This window comes from Zonotrichia albicollis, chromosome 6, assembly GCF_047830755.1.
Source record: "Zonotrichia albicollis isolate bZonAlb1 chromosome 6, bZonAlb1.hap1, whole genome shotgun sequence".
NCBI lineage: Eukaryota > Metazoa > Chordata > Aves > Passeriformes > Passerellidae > Zonotrichia > Zonotrichia albicollis.
Window position 1 is genome coordinate 57,945,710 of NC_133824.1, and position 19,724 is coordinate 57,965,433.

At 46.3% G+C, this 19,724-nt stretch overlaps 1 protein-coding gene across 1 annotated transcript in view; it reads right to left on the bottom strand.

Moving 5' to 3' along the window:
• Positions 1-19,724, bottom strand: part of PRKCH (protein kinase C eta) — a 114,728-nt gene that overhangs the window by 66,029 nt on the left and 28,975 nt on the right. Inside the window, exons 3-4 of the mRNA XM_005491657.3 lie at positions 1,493-1,643; positions 662-696 (exon numbers count right to left, since the gene is read on the bottom strand). Coding sequence (XP_005491714.1) covers positions 662-696; positions 1,493-1,643 — 186 coding nt within the window. The remainder of the gene's footprint in view (positions 1-661; positions 697-1,492; positions 1,644-19,724) is intronic.

The window sequence follows — 19,724 nt, forward strand, 5'->3', positions numbered from 1 at the left end:
TAATAATAATATGTATAATAATAATCCAAAGAAGATTATTTCACACAGCAATACCCATTTTGTTTACATTTACATACATTCCTTTCACAGGACTCCAGTGCCCTATTATACTGCCCAGGAACAGGATGTGTTAGGCTATACTGAATGACCATGAAGCAGGCAGTTCTGGGAAAAAGGGAAAGGCAAAATAAAGGGAAAGGCAGAACAATAATTAAATGCAAACAAGTACCACACACATCTCCACACCCAGTCAACCAAACCATGCACTCAGGCAGAAGCGCTGTGCCAGCCCATGAAGTCACAAACTCCCAAATTTTAATTTGTTGAAGGGAGAGAAAGGAGGGTGGCCATTCCAGCAGGGTATTTTGTGTCCCAATACCAGCTGAGCACTGTCCTGAAGGGACCCTGGGTGTCTCAAGCCCAGCTGGGTGCTGCATGTAGCAACTGAGTGGACCTGCACAGGATGGAATAGCACCCGGACATGCAGGTGTTTGCAGGAATGTCGGTGGCAGACAGGGACTCAAAAGCACAGTGTGACTGCCTGGGGAGGAAGAGGAGAGAGAGAGAGAGAGAGACTCCAGAGCAGCTCACAGCTGCATGGGAAAGCACTCCCAAAGCAGCACATCCCACACACACACCAAGCAGGAGCAGAGCACCTTACCTTGGCACTGGTATCCCTGCTTCCCAAACACGCCCCTGGCCAAGAGAAAACATGGACACGATTCAATGGGAAGGATGGTCATCTTGCAGATTGTTTACAGAGGGCAGAGCCCCAAAAATGCAGGAGGATCCCAAATTATCAGATCCCATGGCAGAGCTGCCCAGCAGCAGTGGTGCAATCCAGCACAGGGGTGTGAGAGCACAGGAAAGCACTGCACAGGCATGGCTCACAGGGCAGGCTGTCAACATGCCTGTATTCCCCATATTCCCCCTCACTCTCATTTCTCAGATACCTCACTTCATTACAACACACACCACACATATTACACTGATCCCAGCAGCCCACACCCTGTTATTATTTCTCCCACTCCACGTTCTTTTGAGGCATATCTACATTTTTTCTCCTTGCTCTGCCTACTCCTCCACGTGCATCACTTCACACCTCTCTGATGGCTTTTCTGTTCTTAGGGATTTTCTCTAAACTTTCAAGCAACTGGCTTTTTTCCTCAGTGCAATCTCAACTCTCCACTCCAGTGAGTCAGGTCTTTCTTCAGGTTGCTTCATACTTTTTTCCCTTGAAACGAGGGGAATAATCTGTGGTTACAAGGGAGGAACACTGCCACATGCCCACATCAATCCAGGTGGCTTTCAGCATCCAAGATACACATCACCTCTGGCCTCTCTGCAGCATAAATGTACCCTCCCAAACCTGATGGCCAAGGGGCATCACACCTGGGTAAAGTCCTAAGTGACATTCAGGACTGGGGGTGCCTTGTCCCCAGAACACAAAGCACGGGGCAGCCCTGTGCCAGGGTGTTTGGGCTGCTCTTACCAGATGAACTCCCTGCAGTGAGAGCAGTAGGTGGGCTGTCTCAGGTAGGTGGCCATGAACTTGTGCCCGTTGACCTGGTGCACCCGCCTGCGCATCGCCCGCTGCCGCTTCCGGGTCAGGTTCTTGAAGATCCGGTCCCTCTGCAGGGTCCCTGTGCAGGGGGAGGAGGAGAGAAGAGAACAACAAAACATTGAGGGCATCACACACTGTTCTTGCTTCTGGTTTTGCTAGAGCATTCAGTTTGGGCCCTCAAGCTAAGGAGGATGTGGGCCCAGAGGTGGCCATGGAGATGATGCCAGGGCTGCAGCCCCTCTGCTGTGAAGCCAGGTTGGAAGAGCTGGGACTGTTCAGCCTGGAGAAGAGATGGCTCTGGAGAGACCTTAGAGCTCCTTCCAGTGCCTGAAGGGGGCTACAAGAGAGCTGGAGAGGGACTTTTGACAGGGCCATGGAATGACAGGACAAGGGGGAATGGCTTCACACTGAAAGACAGTGGGTTTAAATTGGATGTTTTGAAGAAATTAATGACTGTGAGAGAGGTGAAGCCCTGGCAGAGGTTGCCCACAGGAGCTGTGGCTGCCTCATCCCTGGAAATGTTCCAGGCCAGGCTGGATGGGGCTTGGAGAAACATGGTCTGGTGGAAGGTCTACCTGCCCATGGTAGGGGGTTGGAATTTGATTATATTTAAGGTCTTTCCAATACAAACCATTCTATGATTCTATGACAAACTGCTTTCAAAAGCCACAATTACATCCCTGGTTTAGAAGCCAGGGGACTGCGGTCTAGAACAAGGATGGCATCTAGAGCAGGTACAGAACTTCACTGCAATATCCCTTTTAGCTCAAAATTGTATTTTTTATCTAGAAATAGCTGCCTTTTCCTATTTTGCCCCCACTCCTCTCCCATGCTGAGACATGCCAGTAAGCTATTAACTCACAAGATGTAAATCCAGAAGCTCAAGGCTAATGAGTTATTATACTTCACAGCTTTTTGGGCAATAACTCCTGAAAACAAGACTACACATAACAACTGACCACCACCACACTTGCTGAGTGAAAGCAGTGCCTTTCTTTGAGATCAGTGTTCATCCACCTTTGGTATTCTCATGCTACATTTCTCTATCACTATTTGCAGCCTTTTTACATACGTCCAGTATTTCCTGTGTTAGTAAAAAAAAAACAGGCTACCTTCTCAATGATGGCTAGTTGTTTGATATGTGCCACACAGCTTCCTTTAAAGGGTTCATTTTCCAATGAAAATGATAGTTCTAGAAAGCAGGGATCTAGGAACTGCTGGTATTCAGATCTGAATTGTCCCAAAATGTAATTTAATTTTAGAACAGAGTAGACTATTTCCATTAAAAGGGACTTAGAATAATCATTCAGTCCAACTGACAACATCAGAATGGACCAAAAATTTATGTATTTTAATAGCATTGCTCAAACACTTCTTAAATATGACAGGCTGTGGGCACTCACCACCTGTCTATAAAGCCTTTTTCCATGTCTGAATCACCTCTTATCAAAAAAATGTTTCCTCATGTCCAGCCCAAACTCCTCTGGCACAATTTAATAACACAATTTAATTATCTATCAATATAATCTAATCTTTTTACTGAGTTTAGTTCAGCCACATAACAATTTCCTAGCAAAGCTCAATTTACACAAAACAAGTGTCTCTCAAAGGGCATGAACTGAGCTCTAGATCAAGAGAGCCATTCCCATTTTGGGAGCAGCTGTCCAAACTGCATATCCCAGCCAGCTGGTCTCCTCACACAGACCTGGGCAGACTCAGCTGAGCTTCCCACATCAAAGCCTCATCTGGGGCACACTTGCCTCAGAAGAAAGAAATTAAATTTGTAGTTTTCAAGTTAGTTAATTTGCAAAGGCTCTGAAAACAAGGGCATTTTTAGGGGGAGACAACATACCAGTCTGCCAAAGGTGACTGTACAACAATGTTCTGTGTTCAGGACTCTTGTTTTGAGCATGGACTGGATGCAAGAGCAAAACCAGCTCCTGCCAAACCCTCTGCATGGATATAATTCCACAGGAAGGGACAGGTCTGTGAACCCCCAGAGCAGGGGATTAGCAGCAGGACCCAAACACAGCTGTCACCCTCCCACTTATCTTGCCACAAAAAGGGGGCAGAGCAATTCCCTGCTTTCAACTGGCTTTGCTGATTAACCACTGGGGGGAGGGGGGTGCTGGAAATAGAGGAAAAGCTGTCAACCTGATCAAGGCCTGAAATGCAGGAATCCCACATCACAGGCATATTTCCTGGTCCTCTTTGTAGGAGCCAAGATAAGGGAAACCATGCTGTCAGTACTGAGCCCAGCCACTTCAAGGGGCTGTGAGCCACGGGATGTATTCTTCTTGGTACTCTTGCTACAGGTTTGGAAGCAAAGCCAGCCATAAAGCCCATGGGTTTTCTGCTGAGTTCTCCCAGCCATTTGTGCACATGTCCCTTCTACAGGCACTGATGGAAACCTCCTACCCAATGGCATCACTGTGACACAGAGCGTGGCTTGACTTTGGGACAGCTTGCGTTTATTCTTTAAATGGAAGTGCATGTTATAAATTAGGATTTTCCCATTTCAATACACCAAGAAAAAGGATGTGGTAAGGCTGATCCCAGCATTTAACAGAAACCTGCTTTCTTCAGCGCAGAGCTCCAAGCAGCTGGGCACAGACTGGCTCAGAAGAGTCTGCCTTTGTAGGGAAGTGCTTAAACATGTGTTTAATTCCCTCTGAGGTCAACAGGACTCAGGGGACCACAGGAATTACCAGACAGGATCAGAACATTGGTCCATCTAGCTCAGCATCCTCTGTCAGTGGGCAACCAGAAACACGTGACAGCAAGCTGGAGGAACTCTGCAGCTGGGAGATAATTTGCCTCTTTCCCACGCACGAGATGTCATTTTGATCTCCAGAAGTGAGATCTGATTTGTGGAGGTTTAATATTCCTCTCAAACATTCAACTATCATTGCACAAGTTCAACTGCCTTGTTATCTACCATAGGAAACAAGCCCAAGAAGAACAAGAGGTCAACCAAAAGGTTCTCTAAAAGAAAGATGAAGAGACTCTGCTGAGTCTCCTGCAACTTCATGTGAGAATAAAAAAAAATCCTTAGAGTACTACAGAACGTGCCCAACTTCAAATTGAAGAGATCATCACTTTGATCTAGGTTTAGGCAAACACATAAATGTTTTTCCTGGATCAGGGCCAAACACCTCAACTGGCAAAGTGTCCTGTATGGGTGTTCAGCATGCAGAGAACTTCTGAGGCATGGAAAGGGAAGCACAGGGCTTGAGTGGGTGGTGAGCACCTAAGTAAATCACCCAAAGAAGCAATCCAGTTACCAGCCTGCTCCATGCCAGCTGCTCCATTAGAAGTCCAACAGCTAATGCCCTTTAAGCCCCTGTTTAGCAGAGTTTAAAAGAGTATGTTCCCAATTTAGCTCCTACAGCTTCTGGGTATTTTATGGTTCCCATCAAGAAGCAGCATGGGGTAATCACCTCCCTGGAGCTCTCCCATGCAGTACAGACCACACATGGCAAGAGGAAACCAATTCTTGGCATCAGAAATAGGGGACAGTTGATGACAGCCTGCAAAGCCACCCATGGGACACTGCTGTGCATCCCTGTGGTTTGCCCAGCTTCACACAGACTGCAATTTTGAAACAGTTCACAAAGTCCAAGAAATTACAGGCACTTGCTTTTTCCTGGGCTACAGAGGAAGTCTCCACGCTGCCTGCACTGGTGGATCACATCCAGGGCCAGGCTGAAGCCTTCTCCCTAGAACTGAACTTGGTTCCATCCTCCATTCTCCAGACACCCAAATCCCACAGCACAACAGTTCCATCTTGCAAACCTGCTTGTCATTAATGCACGTGCCACAAGTTGGGGTTTTTTCTTTACTAAAAGCTAACTCATATTTAAAACAGTCCCCAAATTTCACACTTCCTCCTACTACTTGGCTGTCAGACCCTGCTAATGTTCTGCTGATACTGCACATCTTTCAGGTGATCCTCACACCCATGCTTATGTTCACCTCAATTTATAATATAAAGCTGAGCATTACTAAGGAGGCTTCAGGAAGTCTTGGATTACTTTCCACATGCCATCAACTCTTTTGGGCACTCTTCTTCCTATTTTCTGGTGCTGGCTCAAGTGCAAAGCAGAGGGAGGGAGAGCCCAGCACAACCTCAGCCATACCCTGAACCCAGGTGTAGCTGCAGGAGACCATCTGCCACATGATTCAGTGGATCTACATATACAACCACATCCCACAGAATAAATCTGTCTCAGGGCTTGGGTGCTCATGCATTCCACACACCACACCATGGAGCTATCAAGTTCATCCCTCCAACAAGCTGCAAGTGATTTTGAAATGGTGAAACATATGGCTACCAAAACCTCCTTCCTCCCAACCAGCAGGACAGCAGTTCCTCAGCTCACACCCAGCACATCTGTTCAGCAGGTCCCAGTGCCACTGGGTGAGAGGCTGGGGGCAGAAATCATCCATCAATACAGCACTGAGCATGCTAATGGAAAGGGGCCAAGAGAATTGGGATTGCTCAGCCTGGACGAGGCTCTGGGGTGACTTTAATGCAGCCTTTCAGTAGCTGAAGGGAGCCCACCAGGAATCTGAAGAGAGACTCTTTGCAAGGGGATGTAGCGCTAGACAAGGGGGAACAGATCCAAACTGAAAGACAATAGATTTAGATGAGTTATTAGGAAGAAATTCTTCCCTGTGATGGTGGTGATGCCCTGACACAGGTTGCCCACAGAAGCTGGGGCTGCCCCATCCCTGGCAGTGCTCCAGGCCAGGCTGGATGGGGTTTGCAGCAGCCTGTTCTAGTGCAAAGTGTCCCCGCCCATAGAAGAGGGTTGGAATGAGGTGATCTTTAAGGTCTCTTCTAACTCAAACCAGTTTGTGATTCTGGGACAGGGAGCCCCTCATGCCTCCCACCCTTGGTGTCAGAGGATATAAAGACATCAGAGATGTTGCCTTATATATCATGAGTTCTATTATCATTATAGTGCAAGGGTTCTGTATCCTCAGAGTTTCATACCTTCTCAATGTTTCTCACAGGCAGCTCCTCTAAGCACCGACTGTTCCTGTCCTTGCTGCAGCAATCTGACTCCAGATCCCACCAATCCACTCTTTTATACCACAGTTCTTATTGGCTACAGGTGGGGCCTGTTAACATCACGCCTGCTCCTAATCTTTAGCAATTGGTCCAGCTGTAACTCATTGTGGGGATAAGATTACATTCTGTACCACCTTCATTTACCCATACTGTATCCCCCTACACAGAGATGTTTTCCCAGCTCATGTTTTGCATTCTGGCCAGTTTTCTATAGGATACATATTTTCCTTCTGGACACAGAGATTGTTTTACAAAACAAAGCCATTCTAGACAATTCAAGAAACCCAGACTTTTAAAAGCCTCTGACCTCTGGTAAAGCAACAACCACCATGAACAGTTGAAATGTCCAAACATTGCTATAAAAGCAGACAAGTAATTGCTCAGTGAAGGGAGGTTCCACATCCGTGGTTCAACTGGGACATCTGTAACTATGGGGTATCCATTGTGCCTGCCTATCTGCAAACCTTAACTACAAACTTCAACACTAAAAAGCCTCTTCCCTTTTCCTCCCCTGCACTCACACTGAACATGTGTTTATGGCAGTGGAAATTATACATGCAGCGGGAGAGGAGAATAAATAACCCACCAAGTCATCTGAGGACAAAGGCAAGCAGCAGCACAGCCTCACCCACCCAGCAGCCTCCATCCCCACCCCTGAGCTTCCTGGGAGAGATCCCTCCTTTCCCCCTGCCCCAGTTTATATTCCAGGGGGTTATGTCAGGCAAATCCTTACAGTGAGGTAAAACTACAGCAGGAAAACAAGAGGAAGGGCTGCAGGATGAAGTTGTGTGTTTGGAACTGTTTGACTCAAGGTCTCATCTGCTGGAAGTAAATCTCACTCTGGTGCTATCGCCACTGCTGTAACAGCAGCACAGCAAAGGTCAGCCAGGTACCTCCTCACACATGACAGTTCCTAGTGCTACCTTCCCAAATGCACCATGGCTTTTTAATTTGGAAGAAATAAATATATTTTTTAAAAGCAATGTAAAAGCCTTAAATCAACAACGTTAATAGGCAAAAACTTAATTAAGCCTTTTTTTATCAGTACCAGAAGCAGTATCCACATTTTCCTCCCCTAGAAGCACTGCAGGCAAGCTCCCCTTGCACTGAGTGACACACAAGCACAGAGCAAAGACCAACCACTGATTTTACTGGAGTATAAAACACAAGATAGGAGATTAAGAGATTCCTCACTTCTTACAAGCACCCCAGCACTGAAAAACAATCCCAGATCATGCTAAATGCTCATCCAGCTGATGCCCTAACAGTGAGTAATAGTGGGTGTTTTAGGGAAAGAATACATAAATCAGATTAAGCAAATGAATTCAAACCCCCTCCTTCACCCTCCAGCCATCAGTATGTAGGTGTTCTCTCAATATTTACCTAACAGTGGGCTTTCTCACATCTACTGAATATAAACTGAGGCTAAACCAATATGTTTCTTTTTCTGGCTGGAAAACATGTAAGTTATGACAAAAATCCCTTACTAAGGTTTTGCATCTTTTAAGCAGGAGTTTTATCACCATAATCCTGTGGATGGTCAAAACCACAAGAAGCTTTGCTAATTAAAATGCTGTAAACACAAACAGACAATTGAAGAAGCCTGACCCTGAAAAGGGAAAAGGATTTAAACACCCTATTCTGTTTCCCTAACATTAGTCCTGCAGAGTGAAAGCCTTTTTTTTTTTAATTACAAAGCTTTTCTTCGGTTCTCCTCAAAAGTTAAGTTGGATACACAAATCAGCCAGGTGGAGAACAGCCACCTCCACAAAGAGGTGACCACATGGGGTTTCTCTCCCAGCAGCAGTGGATCCTTCTGCTGCTTTTGCCATTCTGTGCACAACCCAGTCTCTGCACTCTGGTTCCAGCCCCAGGAGAGGCTCCTTGCAAAGCAAATATGTGGCACATCAAACACAGGGACCTATGTTTGATCCAGCTGCTGTTTTGCCCTCTGAAACTGGATAAAGTTTTGTATGAAGATCAGAGAAAGAGCCAGCTAGGGCTGGCAGCACTTTGCTGACTTTCAGGACTTCACAGAAAAGCCCATGTTAAGGGCAGCTCATCTTTTGAGATGCCAACCTGTCAATATTGTCTGAAAGAAGGAACAATGAATCCAAAAAGAGTTTTCCCCACTCAGGAGTATGAAACAACACTATCAGCAGTCTTGGAAATGCAAACATGCAATCATCCCTGCATCAAATCACACAGAACTGTGCACTGGAGGCAGGACCTCTGTCTCTTGTCCAAGTGCTGAAGTAGGGCAGATCCATCTTCCTTGTTTTCTTGCCAGATCCAGGACATAAATTCACCTCAGCTCTCAGTGATAACAGCATCTAAGGACTGAAGGATGATGTTTCAGTGTGGCAGCAGTGAGAACAGGATCAGGGAGGTTCACACAATATTGGTGAGCATGACAAAAAGCACACCACAGGCTTATTTCTAGAATTACACGAGGATCCCAAAGCTCTGGTGGTAACTGGAAGGTAAGACAGAAGAGAAACTTTTGGGGGGCTCAGTTTTCTGCAGCCTCTTGGACTTGGCTGTGGCAGCACAGGCAGAGCAGGACAGGCCTGCAGAGCTGGAGTGACCCATGTGTGGCTGCTGGGAGCATCCTCATCCTCAGGAGGGGAGAGGGCTGCAAAGCCAAGGGTGCCGCCCAGAGCTGGGGCTGAGGCAGGAATAGCTGCTTTTTATCTGTTTGCATAACTTCTGCGAGAACATGAGAGCAGGAAGAAGGCAGCTTGAGAACCTCTAAAACAAGTGTTTTTCTGCCTCTTCAAGACTCCCAACCAGTTATGAACACCATACAGGTTATTTTGCATAGAGTTTTAATCCCAACTGCCACACAGGTTTTCAGACATGCACAGAGCAGCTTTTCCACATTTGCTATTACATGATTTTTCTTGGAAAAGTTTTTTTTTTTTCCCCTAAGAAAAGTTGGTTTTAGACATTTGCTTGCAGATGTTGACAGCTCTGAAGCAAGGCACCACAGTATGTTGCACAAGGCTGAAAAAATGTCAATGGGAAAGTCTTTCCACTCATTTCTATAGTGAGTAACCTTACCATTCCATCACTGCAAGTTTCTGCATTCATTTGCAAAACCTCAGGATATATTTGTTTGCCAGGCTTGGGCAATGATGGCAAAGAACCATCTCAGCTTGCACAGAGAGGAGACTCCAGGAGAAAAGGATTTTATTTAGAGTTCAGAAGAGGGATTTGAGGGAGAGAAAAGAAACCTGAGCACTAAGCGAGTTCGTCAGAGCCCCAGACTGGCACTGAGACCAGAATGTCACCTTGTATCTGTTCCTTACCCAGCAAGACACAGTTTCAAAAAGCAAAATAAATTAGTCTAGTTGTATCCCAGACAGGCGCTTCCCTCTGGCTGAAGCTGAACAGTGTCTTCCAGCAAAATTAGGATCTAAAAGTCACCCCAGCCCCACTGTTCCATCCTCACAAGGGAGCCCCCTCTCTGCATTCCAACTGCTCCATAACCCACTCCTGACACAATGACCTACATAAGAACAGGCAAAAAAACCCCAACAAAACCCAAAACACTTCTCACTGCATGGCTCATTAGAGCCTTAAACTGATTCCTCTCCCCCCTCCCCTCACAATTACAATCATTACTATTTCCTTGGGCTTAGGCAAGCAAATTTCCTTTGTAAGACCTCCTGTTGGTCCTTCCCACTTACTAAACTCCAGAGAAAAACATTGAGATGAGATTTACTAGGAAAGGAAAACATTTTAATACATTATTCATTAAAACTAGGAAAAAAAAAACTAACAGAGCAACTTTGATCTTTGCCATGATTAATTCATGTACCAGAAACCCTCTGATTTAGAGGATCTCAAACCACGCTGGCAGCAGAAGTAGCAGGAACAGAGTGACAGCTTTTATAAGTCAGAGCTCCCATCACTTGTGCAAAATCCTCCAGAAAAGCAGAATTGGTGGCAGGGAGATCCTGAACCCCCCTGCTCCTGCTGTCACAGGCACCAGCAGCTCACAGGCTGTGGGTGATTCCTCAGCAGGGATCACAACTCCCTCCTGGGAGGCCCTGCCCACACAGGGAAGCACCAGAGCCAATTCAAACCTATTTTTAACCAAGTGCAGCTTAAAGCTGTTTTTAAAGTGGATGCTCTGGGGACATCCCCCTTTTGGGGCAGCTTCAGAAGTTGGCTGCTTTGGTATTGAAATAAAGGTGTTCACACAATGTCTGACAATCAATTAAATCTGCTGAAAACTCACATTTTTTATGTCCAGGTGTAGTTTGCTAGAGACACAGGTTTAAAATCAACCTCAAAAGAAGGAGGAGCAGGAGAACACTCTTTATGGAACACAAAGACAAAACACACAAAGCAAACAGGATGAACAGAAATCCAGTTGAGATGGGAATATGAGACAGCTTGTGTTCAGAGGGCCCAAAGTTTTGCAGCATCTCCACAAATAAGCAACCATTACTCAACAAGCAGCCATCCCTGGGATGAAATCTCAAACCTTCCTCACAAGGGCACTGCACTTTTCTCCACGAGAAAGCAAACTGGATCCCAAAGCACAACTGGAATCTAGTCAGGAGCAAAGTACCTAGGAAAGCTAATTCAACAGGACAAGCCAAACATTCCCCTTCTTCTGCCACTGGGGCTGTCATGAGAGGCCTCAGCTTTTCCCCTGGAGCTGCACTGGCCCTGTGCTGGCTGGGCAGGATGATCAACCCCTGAATCACCACCCTGCTACACCTGGATTCTCCTGGTGGACTGCTCACCCCACAGCTGAGGAGCCCAAGTGGTCCAGCAACAAACTGAGCTCAGATCCCACAGCTGACCCAGGAACTTTGGAGATTTCCATGTGGCAGCTTGCCAATGAGGCCTCTAATTTCCACAGCCTTAAAAAGCAGGTTGTTTACCATGCTGCTCTCCCACGCAGGTTCCCACACACCATGGGCTGAGTAAGACACTGCCACAGCAAAGCATCTGTCAAGAAAAATAAATTCAGCCTCTTGTATTCCCAGCTTATTGGGAAGAGCTCTGCCAAGAAGCAGCACCTCTTCTCATCAACACATCCCCAATTTCCCTGGCAATGCAACGAGGAAATGCTCAGCGCTCAGGCTGGGGATGGCACAATCCATCCTTGTGCAGAAACTTGTGCAGATAGCAGGGACCATGAGTGCTCTGCCCCTCCCAGTGCCAGGGGATTACTGGGAATTCCCAGAGGGATTTCCCAAGGCCTTCAGGAAATGAATGCAGTTGGCCCCAAGAGCTTCCCAGCAGCTAACACAGCCAGACTTGATTCTCTCCCCCTTCCTCATCTCCTCCCAAACATGGTTTTCACCCTGCAATACATATTTCTCCACTTCTGAAATATGTCTCTGGGATTTCAAAAGCAGATGTCCCAAATCCAAACAAATACAGCTTTAAAAATGCTGGCTGCCACATGGAGAGGGTGCTGCTTGCCCCAGCTCAGGCTCACGGAATCATAAAGGTTGGAAAAGACCTCCAAGATCATCGAGTCCAACCTTTGACCCAACATCACATTATCAACAAAACCACAGGTCTGAGTGCCATTCCAGCTGTTTCCTGAACACTTCCAGGGATGGTGACTCACCATGAGACTGCTTGGGCTGGCTGGTGCCAGCAGTTCCATGATGTGACAGCATCAATTTCATTCTCCCAAAGAGGTGCCCCTTTCCAGCAGGTGTAAGAACAGCAGTAAATTCATACCCTGCCTCCCCACAGGCTCTCACTCCTCTCAATTAACAAACAAGCAGAGGTGGGTGAGCAGGAAGAAAGTCATTTTTCCCAACAGCTTTTGAGAGACACCTAAAACCTGCACCTCACTTCATCTGTTTTCCCAGTCCCTCAATGGGGAAGGAACACTTCAGGAGGGAATTTGTTTAGGCTCAAATGACAGGAGATGAAAGCCAGCCCGTGGTTTGATGGTCACAACAGCCCTCACACAGGTTTAAGTTGTTCTCCCCCCACACAGCACCCTGCCTTCCCACACAGCCATTTTCCAGCCACATCATGGGACACTGGGATTCCTCTGCCATGGCCTTCATGCTCAAGTTGTCATCAGCCCTTTTGGATGCAATAGAACCCTTCCCTTGAAATGCTTGTTTTTCCCACTTTGCCTCCCATTCACAAGTGAAATACAGAACCAGAGTCAATGCAAATAAAAACAGGAGTAGCACTAGACTGAGGCCATCATTTAGTAAGGATTCCTCACTGAACACCTAAGAACTCTGAGCTGGGCAGGCTGGACAAGAAACATTTTTCTGCCTTTATCCTTGCTGACTTGCAAGCGTGATCTGCAAGTCTGTACTGTGAACACACAGGAAGGACACATTTTAGATACAAAAATTCAGCACTGCCTGACTTCTGAGAGTTTTATTTTCTAGTGATATCTTTCAAATGAAAAGGTTTCTGGCTCTAAGGTAATTTCCTACATTTTATAAACAAAGAAAGTTATTATTGGAAGCAAGTTCCTTTGCTGGAACTGCAGCAGTCTCCTTGGTCCTGGCTCAGCAGCAAGGCTGTGGTTTGAGCACACAGCTCCAGGGAGAGAGGAGAGCACTGACAGGGGAACACTTGCCAGGAAAGGACTCTGCTTTAGTGAGGGATCAGTGCTGGTGACAGACACACATGCTCAACAAGTCTGGCAGCTAGACGGCAGAAAAGAGCTGAGATTCTGGGATTAAAAACAGTTCCAGGCTCTAGCAAGAAGCTGGCTTTGATGGTCACAGCTATGCTGCTACTGCAGCATTTCCCTGTCCCCTGCAGCTCCTCTACAATCCCCTCTGTCCATATTCTCTTCTCCTCCCACCTCCTTCAGCCTTTTGGGCTTCTTTAAGCTGCTTCTTTCTGACTCCTCCTGCCCATACCCATCCATCAGCACTCCCCAGACCAATCTCCTACTTCCTTTTCTCTCCTTATATTCTTTATCTCTGTCCTTTTTCCAGACCCTAATGGCTCTATTTCTTCTCCAAGCAACTTTTCCCAGTGTTTGCACCATTCACTGCCCCTGTCCCTTGTCTCAGCAGCTGGGGCAAGGAGAGCAGGACACCTGCTCAGCCAGACCTCCTGCCTTCCTCCTCCCTCCCTCCCTCCTCTGCATCACCGCTGGGGCTCCCCCTCCTGCCTCCCTGCAGCACCCAGGGCAGGGCTGAGCTCAGTATGGGGAATTCTGGCCCAAAACCCAACCACAGCCCTGCTCCAATTTCCCACTCCAGACAGCTGGGGCAGGACTGGCCTCACTCAAGGCAGCCCCAGGGAAACCCAAGAGCATCCTTTTCAGACAGACAGATTTACCCTCAATTATGAAACTGCCTCATTCCATCACCTGCAACCCCCAGCAGGAGCAGCAGCCACTGAGGTGGCTCAGTGCAGGTGGTGTCCACAGCACCCCAAGCCATGCTGATGGCATGCAGTTTATCCCACATCACAAATGAGAAAATATTCCCCAAAGACAGCAGACAGGGACAGCAGAAGCTTTCATCTCTCTCTCTCTTGCCTCTGCCAAGCTCGAGATTACCCTGGCCAAACAACGTCAGGATCTCTTTGCTCAAAGCTCTGTTTTGATTCAGCTTTTCATTCTGGAAAACAAACAGAACCATTGCTGCTGAAGCACTCCAGGAAACAAAAACAGCTGGCACTGAAGAGCAGGAAACTCATTATTTTCTGCTAGGCATGGTCTGGAACAACCTAAAACAGAGGTGTATAAATTGCAAGTGTGAGTAGTCACCTCCTAAAGCACCACTGGAAGATGAACTCTGATTCCTGCAGCTCCATGCCAGCTCACCTAATGCTGAAGACCCAGTCAGGGGCAAGGACTTCTGCATGCTGGACAGGCTGGGCTGCCAGGCACCCAGACACAAGGAAAACCCTTGGCTGGGGTGCTACCACCTAAATCAGGAGTCTCCTCCAGCAGCCAGAATTGAGAGACTCAGATATTAAATTGGATACAGCCTAATTGTGTATATATATATATATATAGAGAGAGAGAGAGATGGATGGATGGATGGATGGATGGATGGATGGATGGATGGATGGATGGATGGATGGATGAACAGCATGGCTTTGTTTCTATTTTTCCCCCGGCAGTTTCTAGCACAAATTTACACAGTGACCCCTGGTAAAGCACTGAGGCTTCTGGACAGCCATTTATCTATTCCATCAGTCGGGCAGCTCACAAACTGTGGTCTAGAGAAATCCAGGCACAGCCTGAGGTGTGCTGCTGTCAGGGTATCCCTTTCATCCCAGTCCAGGGTATCCAGGTGCCTTCAACCACACTGGGTCCAGAGAGGGATGTCCATGAAACAGCATCAGGGTGTGCCATCATCCCTGGATCCCAGCACTCACCCCCTACAGCTTCATGTTTGTCTCCTTCCATCCTACACATCCCCACTCCCAGCAGCACAAACACCAGCTCCAGCACAGCCCTGTTCTCCAAGGCCAAGGAGGCTTCATGTCCCCTGGGAACTACCATCACCTCTTCCAGGAATCACAGGAAAATAAAGCAGAGCAACCTCTGTTCCTCATTACAGCCAGGAACACTGAAATCCCGCTGATTGCAAGCTTACATATTTATCTCTAGGTTTCAGAGCCCAGACAAAACACAGCCCACTGAGGAAGGGAAGTTAACCCTGATATTGCTGTTTGTTGCATTTTTACAGTGCCTGGGTATCTCTGCAGTTGGCAGATCTGGGCAAGTCACAAATTACTGACAAAAACCTCCTGGCCTTAGACACACTGCAATAGCTGTGGGGCTCACATGGATCATTTTCTGAGAAATAAAAGTAGTCCTGTGGATATATGCCAGGCTGGGGTGCTGTTCTCCTCGTGCCTCTGCATTACAGCCTCCATAAACACCAAGCAAATCACTTCATTTCCCAGGGTCTGGCTCTTCCTGCTACCAGGAATAAACAGCTTTGTTTGTTTACTTCCCTGTTTAAGTATTTTTTCCCTGTGAAAATTCAGAATTTAACAAACTTGCCTTGATTTGTTCCCTTTTTTTTTTTTAAGGCAGAAAGGCATATGTGAGATATCATGGTGTAAGTTCTCTCAGGTTCTCTCAGCAATATTTACACATGAAATGCAATGTGCACATTTCGAAAGTTTCACTTTGAAGTACAAAAAAAAGGAACTCATGGAGGCTTCAGGACACGGACAGAGCTTCTCTTGCTCCTCCTGCTTGGCTGATAAGCCTCTGCTGGGGTTTGCAGAGTGTGACCTCCAGGAGACCAATATCTGCTCAGGACTTCAAGATCAGCTTCTGAAAGCTTTTTACTTTTTAACCTGGCATTTTATTTTTTAACCTGACTGAAATCTTTCAGCAAGGCTGGGGATCCACTGAAGTTCTCCTGCCTGCCCCACAGAGAGGCACAGCATTTGTGAATTACATCCCTGGTCCCTGCAAGGCCTCAATCTACTCAGGGTGTTTATTTTCTCCCCCATGGGACTCAACACTGTCCTGACCTATCTCCATTTCAAAATGCAGAGCTGAACCAACACAGAGTGGATCTGGAAATCTCTTGCCTACAGCACACAGGTGTGATAAGTGTAAAGCACTGAAAAAAGTGTAGACGCTGGGAAAAAAATACAAGAGTGTAGAAATGTATATTTCCTGCTGGTCTCTGCCACACAAGACTTTGGGCTAGACATTAAAGGCTTCCATGTCCTCAGACTGTGAACCAAGGACAGCACAACTTTATTTATCTTATTCTGCACTGATCTATATTTGGACTAGCAATTTTTCTAGGTGGTGTCTATCACAAATTTTAAAACCCTGCTAGACCCAGTAAACCAAAAGAAAAGAGTGGCCCAAAACACAGGGTATGGGAACAAGCCATTTCTTAATTCCTGCTTCCTAGTTTCCAGTATTTATTCCCTTAACTATAAAAGATGGGCTGAAAGCAGTCATTATTGCAGTTTACAGAGGACTGGTAAAACTCTTCTTCCTCCCTGTTGTGCAAGAACCTGATAACAGATCTGTCAATAGAAATTTTATGGGGCTGAGGAGCTGCATTATAGTGCAGAGCAAGGATCTTGTTAACAAAATATTTAGGTTCCACTTGACACTTTAAGGCTGCAGATCTTTAGTGGTACCTGTCAGAGAAAACATTATTTCTTAAAAAAAACTTTGTGTTAGAAAAACATATTCTAAGAAAAATGACAGCAAAAGACCAGGAGTCTCTGTGTTTGAGGACAAATCATTTGAATGCACCAGCTGTAAAACAAAGCAGCATTTCCTGGTCCAGAAACAGGTTTGGGCTTCCTGAACCTGCTTCTTAGGTTACCTGTAGGCAAGCAGGTTCAGCTTCTCCCTTGGGGGATGGAACCAGATGATCCTAAAGGTTCCTTCCCATATGATTCTATGGTTCCTTGCTGCTGCAAACCCTACCAACATGAAATATTTAGTAACAGGTGCTATATTCACTCTACAGACTCACTTGGGTTTTCAATATTCTTGTCTTTCTATTTCTTGCCCAGAGCTCAAATTTGTCATTGTCCTTACTGACACTGAGAGAAAAGAAACAACCATTACTTATTTTAGAATGATGAAATTAAAACTGAACTTCAAGCCAGAATTATAATTTTGAGTGACAACATGAAGAAAAAAAAAAGGAAAATTTCAAGAGTTCAAAGCACTAAAATAGAAACACTCTGTTTTCTATAAGACTTGCTCCATTCATTAATTCAGTCAAATACTTCATTTGTATTAATTTAATTAGCTTTGCTCAGAATTAAATAGGGCAAACAGAAGGAGAGGTGGCAAACTGAGGGCACCTTGCAGGCAAAGCTGTGAGGGGATTGGGCTGCTCTGGGACTCCAGGGCTGCAAGGGGAGAGGTTCAATCCATCCAGGAACACACCTGGGGCCTCTCAGGGTCCAGCCTGGCCCAAGCACCACCACCAGCTCTGGGGAATCTCTTCTAACATCTCACAGGGGTCCAGAGGCACAAACCACAGCAGGGGTTCACCACACTCACTGCAAGGCTTTTGATTTCAAATCAAACATATCCTGGTGAAGAAGAGTTAACTCAGGGTTTGCTCTTTCACAGCTGAAACCAGCCTTCAGTGGGAAAAGCAACAAGCACTGGAGAGCAGGTCTGAATTCATGTCACCAGCTGAGCAACACCCTCTGGGGCACCTCAAGAGCCCTACGTGTGTAAGGGAGCAAAAAAGCAGATTTTCACTCTTTAAAGAGGGCCTGCAAGAGTTGAGATCTTGTGGATTATCTCAGAGTTCCTGGCACACACATGGATCACAGGGAGGGAGGGAAGCAGGGCTCTCTGGGTTCTCTTAAACCACAGCTCCTGCAGTCCCCAGGGCTGGGCAGAGCTTGGTGGGGTCCCACACACTGCACACCCTGCTCCTGTTCCAGCTCCTCAGCTGACAACGTGCCTCACATCCACTGCCAAAACACACCTCAATGAAGGCAAATCCACTGTTTTTAAGAGAGCAGAAGCAAGGAGACACAGAGACAGAGCTAAGAAATGCTAAAGACACCCTTCTGGGGGGAAAAATCGTATTTATATCCAGAGTAAAAAGAATAAGAAAGTTTTCAAAAGGAATCATATGACTTGGAAAAAATTTGATGACTTGAAAACAAAAATCCTAGAAGGGTGAAATAAAGAAAACCCAGAAAAGAGTAAATAAACTCATTTGAGAAAAGGCAGGACATCAATCCCTAAGCAAAGCCTGAAGCCTGGCAGGCAGAAGTCAGCCCTCACCTTCTCTATGAAACAGCCTGGACTGAAACAGCTCCTGGGTGAGTGAGGAGATGCCTGGGGATGAGGGTGCTTCCCTCCACCCCAGCTGGGTGCCAGGGGCACCAGGGATGTGTCACCCTGGGGAGTTCAGGAGTTGGCTTTGCTGACCCTTGTGGGTCCCTTCCAGCTCAGAGTATTCTGCGATTTCTGTGAGAGGTAATCTCCTCCCAAGGTAAGGAGATTTTCATTTTAATTTTGCACTGGTTGCTTTACACAGGAAACATCAGCTGAATGAGGGTAGTTAATATAATCAAATACAGCTTAGCACAGCAAGTATATCCAAGCAGAGAAAATAAAGAGAGGCAGGTATAATTTCTCTAGGCCTCCCTCACTTCCTATTGCTCTGTTCCTTTCTTTTGCTGAAAAACTACATGTATTTTTAACACATCAAACAGGCAGATCTCCCTGCCTTAGAATAGCAGTGATGGACAGAAGAGCCACATGGGAACCTGCACAGAACTGATCCCTTTGCAGCTGCATGTTTGCTGTACTGCCCTCACACCCTGACAGCCTCAAATGCCTCTGTCAGACTCCCAGGAGCCACACCCTGCTCCCCCATCCCTGCTGTAGGTGAGCAGAACCAAATTATGGCTTTGGTCAGAAGAACTTTTAATCAAACCAAAAAAGCACCACTCCTAAAGTCCAAGCACCACCAGGACTACCTGTTTTGAGTAAGCAAAACAGGACAAACAAAATAAGGCAGTCTCAGGTGGGCCTAAAACCACAATCTCAATTGTTTTGTTGGGAGTTTTTTGTGTTTTGCTATTTTTTCTTCTTATCCCCCCTACTTCCTCCCTCTCGTTGCCCACTTTTTGGACTTCTACTTTACTGGAGGTAGACAATGGTGCCTGAGACCCTCTGAATTTAGCTATTTCCATTACCAAAACAACCAGCTCAGCATAAGAAGTCATAAGGAGCAGTGGCTGCCCTCCAGATCAGGGGAATGAGGGGCAAGCTGATTTTGAGCTTTCAAGTCGTGAATTATTCTCAGACTTTTTTTTTCAAAAAAACCCCTTAAAATTTCAAATACCATTCAGAGCCTCCACACTTCCAGCAAAAGAGACAAAAGCAGAATTAAATATGATATTATGAACAAGATCTCTCTGTGTATCAGAGGGAAACCCCTGATTCCTCATGAATACCTCCTTTACCCAAGGACTGGGAAAAGTCTGCATCTGCAATCAGGCTTGCCATGGATTAAGACTTTTTTTGGAAACTCTAAATGTGCCCATACATGGGAACAACCAGACAAGAAAAAACCCAAGAGCCACCTTTGATGTTCCTGTTCTGTAAGGCTACACATCCTCAAGAACAACAGA